The following is an 8,840-nucleotide window of genomic DNA, read 5'->3' on the forward strand; positions in this document are numbered from 1 at the left end:
GCTTTTAAAGCCACTGCGTAATTCAGACCCCTGGCATATGGGTGACCCTTCAGCACGAGGGGATATAATCTGTCTGAAAGCTGATTAATCAGTTCAACTGCCAATCAGTCTTTCATCCAGGACATGAATCCTATCAACTCAAGCCCTACTTTGATGAGATGTTGGAAAGGGCTAGTCTGAAGAGGTAAACACAGGGAGCACAACAACGCACATGTATGTAACCTCTTCAGATTTAAAAAAAGAAAAAAGAAAAAAAAAGCTTCCTTTAAAGTATTTACACAAGGAGAAAGATGGAGTGAGGAACTTGTTTTCAATGTAAATGATATTTTAATAATTTTCTAACAGCATAAAAAAGAAATACAAAGATGTATTTACAAAGTATTCAATTACGACACACTCAATCTCACAACTTGTTTACATGCCAGTCACATGCGTAGCCGCAAATCCATAATCTGATGTGAGATAAGGGAAGCCAGCTATTATTAGACAATGTTGAGTGTTTCCATTAAGCTGTCTATATCAGTCCAGAAAGATTAACCAGCTACTGTTTTGCTGGCACAGATAATGGAGCAAAGTTATGATACACCTTCCAAAATGGTGATAAAAAGAGTAATTACACCAAATTGATGTTTCTAACAAATGTGTTCAGATGCCTTCCTGTTATTAAACCTACTGGCAAAATATTGTTTCAAGATGAATCCAAAAAGGACATGTTGATTTGTCTTTGTGACAGAGATACCCCCTTTCAGGAGATTGATAGTGAGAATCAGAGTCAGAGTGTATATGTGTGTGTTGGTAGGGTAGACTCAGCTCAGGATGCTTCCTCTCATGTGTCCACTGTCGCTCAGCCCGTGCTCTATAAGTTTGATGTCTTCCAAGTCGTCTTTGATGACGCTGATCAAGTGACTTAAACCATCCTGCTGCTGCTTCAAGTGCTGAAGGTGAGAGAGAAGTAAACAGTGTTTCAGCTGATGCAAACATTTTCATGGTCTAGAAAGGCCTGTATTCATCAAGTGTCTTGGTGAAGGAAATCATTCCTAACTGAACTTAAATTCTCAGAATGCCAGACCCGGGGCAAGATGTGAAAATAAGATGCAGTCTAAATTTCCTGACTCTCACTTGTTTGATTTCTCTGAGAAGGTCTGCATCCACGCTGTAGCGCTCTTCTGATCTCACAGCTCCAAAGTGGTTCTGCATCCGGATCTGGGACATTAATTCATTCAACCGACCCTGGAAGATAAAACACAAATACTAGAAAAACATCCAGTTCAGACTTTGTCTCAAGTAGTGCTTTGATCTCTAACAGTTAACGTGCATTTGCAAATACAATCAGAGCCAAATGATACTTGATTAAATGAGGACTGTAAAGTTGCAATTTAATAGCCTAAATAATGATTGGAATTACAATTACAAATACTGTTTCTAAAATATCATAAATTTTTGTTTCCTGAATAACTGATTAATAATGTTTTAAAAGAAATTTTACACTGAATGTAGAAAGTCCTTGGTAATTAAAACTTGTAAGTTGATATGCAGCTTCAAACATGCACTGAAGCCACATTACTCTGATTTCAGGTCTAATTCACACTCAGTGAATAAAAAATAGAGCATATCAAACAGTCTGAACAGTCTGTAACTGCTACAGTTGAAACGCACTTACCTTGAACTGTGTGGGGGCATTGAGTTCAGACTGAATGGTGTCCAGCTGCACCCTGAGATGCTCCTCGTCCACTTGGATAGCGTAGCCACTTTTCCTCTGGATCTCCTGTTTAATCAGCACCTGCCAAGAAAACAGGAGGAGGAGGAGAGATAAATATGAAAGAATTACTGAGGCTGAAAAGATAAAAGGGGTGAAGATGCTGACAGTGCCAGGGCGCTCATTCAACCTCCATGCTATTTAGTTGACTTCACTGTTCTTGGAACAGGAGAGCTAAAAAAAAAAACTGATGACAAGTTTTCACAGAAAAGAGGCAGAGGCTACCTGCAGCACTCTGTGAGAGAGATCCATCAGTTTCCTCTTGTACTGGGCTATCTTAGCCACTGTGGTCGCCTGGTTCTTCTGCAGTTCACTGATGTCATTGGAGATTATCTGTAGGGCCACATATGTGTGTGTGAGTGAAAACAGGGAGGAGGAAAATTGTCAACATGTTTAGCATTTCTCACAGATTTCAAGTTTTATTCTAGCCCTGTGAAGCTATAAACAATCCCTGCTCTGTTGCCTTACCTTAGAAATGTTTCACATTTTTGCTTTTTTGATATTTTGCACACAGTTTCACACAAGCGTCAAGTTGCATTCTATATATTATAGTATCATATTTTTCCTAATGTATTGGCTTACTGTTATACAAGCGAAAAATCTCTAAATTCCACCACTTTCACTTGCAGCTGTATTTGTAATAGTGATTTCAGTCATAAACAACCTGTTGGCACTGCACATCTGTGTACTCTGTCCTTGACACCACAAAATCTGCTTCAAAAGTCCTTTGTTGATAATCAGAAGGCTTTAGAGTCCTAAGACCAAAGACAACAGCAGCAGCAGCGGCATTTTCACTTACATCCACTCTGGTCTGATGCTGTTTGGTCATCTGCTCCTGGATCTGCAGCCTGCGAAAGAGCTCCTTAAAACCCACCATAGGTACTGGGATTAACCTGAACAAGAACATGAAAAGACTCTAATGACATGTTTTTAATTGACTTTTTGTAAACAAGCAAAGCCGGGAAAATGTGTGGTGTGATGGCCTTTGGTCCAGAGACCATTAGAGCCATCTTTATTCTGTTAAAAGCAATACATGTCATATTGTCAAATCAATTGAGGAGTTGAGGAGTTGAGGGTTAGCCTAATTTTGATTACATTCCAGTTATGGAATATAGTTTAAAGGCACTACATATGTCTGGTTGTGCTGCCACTGTTTTGGCCAAGGAGGGGAAAGCATGTGCACACCAATTTTAAGATGTTTTAAATAATAAGAGATAAAACAAATGTTTATAATGTTTTTATGGATCACACAGATCTTATCATCACTCACACAAATGTACAGTTATATATTGTTTTTATATAAGATACTACAATTATTGATTTCCAAAAGGAAGAGACTTGTGAAAACTATTTTAAATGAAAATTCCAACCTGGGTCTTGTCTTATTGTGGCCACGCTGGCAGTGGGTCACACTAACTTTATCCCAGAAGTAGATCTACTTAGGTACAACAGCTAATGCAGTGGGCTAAGATCTGTATTTTCTTTCCTTTGGACACCAGTTGGAGACAAGTGTATGAAATTATTTCAGAAAATGTTGCTTGCTCTGATTAAGTTGCTTGCTCTGATTTTTGAGAATCTGTGAAGGATACTTGTGTATTATTGGCACAATAAGTGGTGTTACCCTATAAGCTTAATGCAAAGTTGAGTAAAGTTGGGGAAAGATTAAAGTGCAGCTACTGGAGGATCGCAAGAATCTCCCAGTCTTGTAAGTGTTTTCTCGCCCCCTCACATTATTCATACACCATCCCTTGGGGAAAGTCTTGAACATATAACCAACTTACTTCTCTGGGTCAGGGTTGTCTACCTTGGCCTGCTCCCAAATGATAGGGTCCACTCCTAGTGAGGAGAGACAACATCTTCATTACAATTCAAGACGATTAAATCACAGACCAGCAATTTGTTGAATTCAGGGAGAAGATGACACATGTGTACCTGCCGGAGCATTTTGCAGCAGCTGTTTGAGCTGTGCGGGAGACAGCTCTGTGCGTGTGACAGACATGGCCACTCCGATCTGTGAGAGCTGGACCTTGATGTTGGCCTGCTCCAGAAAACTGAAGAGTGTGGTGGCGGGAATCCGCTTGGAGGTGCCATTCGGGGAACGCTCCACCACGTAAATGGTCACCTCTGTCCTGAGAGACAGAAGACACATGAAGAGGACCACTCATGATGAATTTGTCTGGAATAAGGAAAGCCATGTGTGTAGTGGTGGTACTGTTTGACATGTTATAGACACTTACTGGTCATTTGGCAGGGCTTTGACACCATCTACATTGACAGTGAGTGTCTGGTTGCTTCCCAGAACTTTATGGAGGGACTCCACCAGCTGCTGCTGCTGTGCTCGCACATCAGCTTCCTTTTTATTGAGAACCAAGACCACTAAACCATCCTCATCCTTACTCACTGGGACACAGCTATAGCCCACCGCCTAGAAAATAAAAGACACAGATGACTACCATGTCATGAAATGACTCAAACAATACTCCAAACCTCTATATCACACTCTCCTCTTTTACCTTGAACCTGCAGAATGGGTTCTCCAGGGTAAAGTCCACAGGTGGGTTGTTGTTGCTGTAGTAGCCCTTCCCAGTGCCCCAGTAAGCCTGCAGCTGGTTCCATTTGGCTAAGATGGAGTCACGCTCATCTCCCAACAAGGTGGGAGCTGACAGAGCGGTGACCTGCTGGTAAAGATGGGTGGGCTGAGCCTGACCCTGCTGCTGGGCCTGCTGGCCAAACAAGCCTCCTGGTACAGGTAAGGAGAGGTAAAATTAAGTTTTCTGAAACAACATTATGTCTGTGTTCTTAAGGGAAAACTAAAGAACTGTTATTTTAACAATATGTGCAAGGTCACCAGTCATTTCCCCAACTTTACTTTCTGTGCAACTCCAGTCTTATATGTTAGCCTCAGCACACTGTTGGGTTGATGATGATGTTAAAGCTTGAATTGGTCACTTTCTGCTTGTTACTGCCCTCTGGAGGAGTGAGAGGTGTACAGCAAGTTGTTGTGGAAGATTTTTGGGTGAGCCTGCTGTATTTCTGAATTGGTACAAAAACACTGCTAACACTTAAAAATATATAATGATAATGGACCTTTGCTTGATTTTGAAATGGGAAAACAAAAACATGCTGTGAAATGAATTGTTTCCTTTGTATTAAACAGACTTTTCTGGCCCCATCTTCCAGAACGGGCTGATAATCATTTCTCCAACCATAATAAATGTGTGTTTTATTATGGTCCTCCAATAAAAAGGTTTTAATGTTCTGCAACACTTGCCATGTTTCCTAATTTTTAACACAGACACAATAAAACTGTTATTTGGAAATTCAGGCTCTTACCTTGTTGCTGCTGAGCTGACTGGATATTAAAGCCTCCAAACCCACCCAGGCCAGTTGTTCCTAATCCAGTCCCAAATCCTGTTGTCCCAGTGGCAGTCCCAGTGCCAAGCCCAGAGGAGAACCCAAAACCTTTGTTCTGCGTGTTACCAAACAGGCCTCCTGAAACAGAAGAGAGAAAACATTACCAACAATAGTGCCACTGGATGACAGTTATGTCCATGAAAGTATGCACTCAGCTTTGTGGGGGAATGGAAGGAAGGACTTTAGTTGCGGTAGAGTGAATGAGACATTTTGTTCAGGCTACTTTAGGTACGAAGCATGAAGGTATGGTAATGCTTTATTTTACAATGCCCCTTAATTTCTAAAAATTTCCTAATAATTTATTGAAAGTTTCTCGAAAAGTGCTATGAAACTTGGTCATCTTTGATGATTGTTGTCTCAGTTGGACAAACACAGCCGAATGTCCCAGTTTTAAAAATAGTGTGCAGTGTGCATGCATATTTTCTGTCCTATACATAAACATAAAGGATGTCAAAAAGAAGGAAAAGGTTATATTTTTTAGGGAAAAGTGGAGGCAGCTCTTCTACAGACCTGTGGTGTTGGAGGGAGCAGCAAAGCTAAAAGTGGACCCTGGTGCAGCAGCAGTTGTGGTGGTTGTCCCAAAGCCACCAAACGCACCTGAAAAAACAAAGCAAATCATGACAAATGGGATAAAAGACGTGACACAAAAACAGGTGAGAGAATGAAAGAATGATATCGCTGATTGTTTGACATATAGTTGAAAAGAAAAATCATCACTAAGCTTTTAAGATTAATGAAAATAAAGTTGAATTTTCTTTCCGTCTAAAATTGTCCTTCTGTCTTGGACATAGAGTGAAAATGTACTGGCTTTCGACAAGAATCAAATGAAATGAGTGCATCATTCAACATTTTGTCTCCTCATGCAAATGGAAACGACAATGCATCACGTTTTATGAGATAAATCACTAGGTGAGATGAAAAAGCACTGCACCACATAGATGTGAAAATGGATGAAAAATGTGTGTTTACAGACAGACTGTACTGAGTAATCAATCACAAAGGTCATCTACCTGTGCTAGCCAGGCTATTACCAAAATTGAAAACAGTGCCAGTGGTGGTTGCTGTACCAAAGCACCCCACATTAAAGCTGACTGCTGCTGGGTTGGCATTTAAACCAAACCCCCCAAAACTAAACCCACCAGCCGAGGTGTTTCCAGCTCCCAGCCCCCCAAATCCTGCAGCCAGTGCAGGCAGGCAGCAAGAAAAGAGAGAATGACATGGAGGAGTTAAATGACAGGAAATCAGTCACAGTATGGACTCATAAACAAATGCCTTAAAAAAGACATGGCTTAATGGTGCAAAAATGATAAGCTTTGTAAATAACCTGGGCATCTTACCAGTGCTGGTGGAGCCAAAACCAAATCCTGTGGCTGGTGCAGCAGCAGTGGTGGTGGCTGCCCCAAAACTGGGGGCTGTAAGAGCTACAGACAAAAGGAAGACACAAAGTAGTCAGTGAAACTGGCACACAAATAGACTTGAATACAGCAAGTATTCCCAAAAATAGTCAAACTATATGCATGACTGTGGATGGCAATTTTGAGTGAAACAATCTCCAATTTGGAAAGCAGTCCATCTTTGCACTGTTAACACACCTATTGACGCCTCAAATTATTATACTGTATGTAATTTTCCCTCACATAATACATTCATGGGCTCCTTCCTCTCATCTTTAAAAATGGACTACTGTTAGCAGCCAAGCACACGTATACATGTATCTGTCAAGACCAAATCACTTTTCTTTTCACAGTGTGTGGAGCCTGAAAAGGATATTTAAAAAAAAAACTACAACATTTGAACACATTATGTATACATTTCTAATCATTAAGGAAAATGATTTTTAAAAAGGTAATATTAATATCTGATATTTTCATACCAATCAGGTCACCATATTATATGCATTTATCCTAGAGCAAAAACAGGTGTAAGATTGGTTATCTTACAAAACTAGATCATACACGTCACCTTTGTGTTGCTTGTCTTGATAGTAAAAATTCTTTCCTTGTGCGATAAAGCTGATAAATTTGCACATACAATTTAGTAGCACTTTGGTATTTTTGAGATTGTTGTATTGCAACAATAATCAGATACCCATATGAACACTGCAACTGCAAGTTTTGCTTGCTGTAATCCTCCTGTTCATACTGGCCAATAAGAGATCTTTTCGTAATGTGCTTTCAATGTAAATAATGTGGTGAGCGGAAAAAAAAAGTCATTGTTCTGTGCAAAATGTAAATCTGAAGTGAGGTTTCAGCCGCTCAAACTGGACAAATTAAGTGGATATTGTCAATGACACAGTCACTATAACTTTAGAAGATATACACTTGATTTACTTCACTCAGACAGCTGAAGCTTTGTGTTAGCCTCAGATATATTTCTGAATGCATCTTTTCAAAGAGCAAGGACTGTGAACTGTTAATCCTCCAATACTTAAATTGAAAGTGCATTTCAGGAAGGTTCTCTCATGTCAATATGAACAGGAGGAATGATTCGAGCAGATAAAATCTGTTTCAGTGCACATATGGGCACCTAACTAAAGACAGACTTGAAAATGTGAGAGCCTATCCTTTAAAACTGGTTGATATGGCAAAAGCGCCTGGTCGCAGGTATACTGTACATTAGTGCATCTGTCCAGCGACCACTGACACACCACAGCCGAGCAGCTGAGATTACTGCGGGTCATAAGTGAGCAGAGAAGCCACTGACAGTGAGGATCAGAGCCCTGTCTGGACTTACTGCCGAATCCGGATGAGGCGGTGGTGGTGGTGGTGGCTGCGGGGCCAAAGCCAAAAGCTGTAGATGCTGTGGTCTTGGCACCAAATGAACCGAATGAAAACCCGGGGGCGCCTTCACAAGAGCAGAGAGAGCGGTTTGAGTGTTGGGTGTCAGGACAGTACAGCTACTACTGACTGGCAAACGCTAATTTTTAGTCAAGAACAAACGTTATCCCACGATCATTAGCATAAACAGCTAGCCAACATAAACATCTTAATAGTGCACATACAGTAATGTGGCTAATTTAGCCTATTTTAAAATTAAAGCAAGTTACAACATAACTGACTTTAACTGCGTGGTTTTAGTTTACAGCGAGCATTTCTCATGAAGTTTATCATTAGCCGGTAGATGATCCCACCGTCATGCTGTCATGCTACCGCAGCTTGGCGTGAGCTACCAGCTGACCATTTATATTTATCGCTAATGTACACGCACTTAAGTAACGCTGTCTTTAAGCTATATATGCGCCATACTTCCAAAATCATTAAAATGCTGTCAATTTGAACAAAAACGTTCATACTTGCCGCTGTGTTGCCCGTGGCGCCGCCAAAACTGAACGCCATGTTGCCTGTCACCAGAAACACTTCTTCTTCTTCTCCTTCCTCTCGAGGGGGAGGCAGTTATCACCCGCGTATTAGCGCCACCTAGAGCCAAGATAAGAGACGACTACTAGCTACTGCAGGAATCAGACAAAATAATAACATCTCCAGGCATGTTCATAGATTCATAAAAATGCAGTTCTTTGAATAATAATTTGTGTTTGATATTTTATTCTTTATCTGTAGAGTAATAATGGCATTCTACAACCATTTAAATCTCTCTCATCTGATGAATACCAGTAGGATTTACTCTAAAACCAAGAACAGCCTGATTTATTAACAGCACTGAATCACACAGA

The 8,840-nt window shown here is 40.6% G+C and overlaps 1 protein-coding gene across 3 annotated transcripts; it reads right to left on the reverse strand.

Annotated features, from left to right (window-relative positions):
• Window positions 1–304: 304 nt before the first annotated feature.
• On the reverse strand, window positions 305–8,548 carry nup54 (nucleoporin 54). Of its 3 annotated transcripts, none has more exons than XM_018662454.2 (15): window positions 8,463–8,548; window positions 7,904–8,014; window positions 6,508–6,591; window positions 6,310–6,345; window positions 5,681–5,767; window positions 5,090–5,248; window positions 4,270–4,496; window positions 3,994–4,181; window positions 3,689–3,885; window positions 3,538–3,592; window positions 2,556–2,649; window positions 1,982–2,089; window positions 1,661–1,780; window positions 1,120–1,230; window positions 305–935 (listed from the first exon to the last, which is right to left on the reverse strand). In XM_018662454.2, the coding sequence occupies exons 1-15, from the start codon at window positions 8,503–8,505 to the stop codon at window positions 807–809; spliced, it is 1,749 nt and encodes a 582-aa protein (XP_018517970.1). In that variant the 5' UTR covers window positions 8,506–8,548; the 3' UTR covers window positions 305–806. The 3 variants fall into 3 exon arrangements, with proteins under 3 accessions (XP_018517970.1, XP_050928893.1, XP_018517971.1); XM_051072936.1 differs by having other exon boundaries at window positions 6,181–6,345; XM_018662455.2 differs by lacking the exon at window positions 6,310–6,345.
• Window positions 8,549–8,840: the final 292 nt, after the last annotated feature.

Source organism: Lates calcarifer, linkage group LG9, assembly GCF_001640805.2.
Source record: "Lates calcarifer isolate ASB-BC8 linkage group LG9, TLL_Latcal_v3, whole genome shotgun sequence".
Classification (NCBI taxonomy): domain Eukaryota; kingdom Metazoa; phylum Chordata; class Actinopteri; family Centropomidae; genus Lates; species Lates calcarifer.

Bases quoted from the DNA above. Each gene is read 5' to 3' on its own strand.
- nup54 (XM_051072936.1), bottom strand. From the start codon at position 8,505: ATGGCGTTCAGTTTTGGCGGCGCCACGGGCAACACAGCGGCAA. The intron at 4,182-4,269 runs GTAAAAGAGGAG...TTTATTTTCTAG, and splicing joins ACCCATTCTGCAGGTTCAAG to GCGGTGGGCTATAGCTGTGT. The intron at 3,886-3,993 runs GTAAGTGTCTAT...TCTGTCTCTCAG, and splicing joins AAAGCCCTGCCAAATGACCA to GACAGAGGTGACCATTTACG.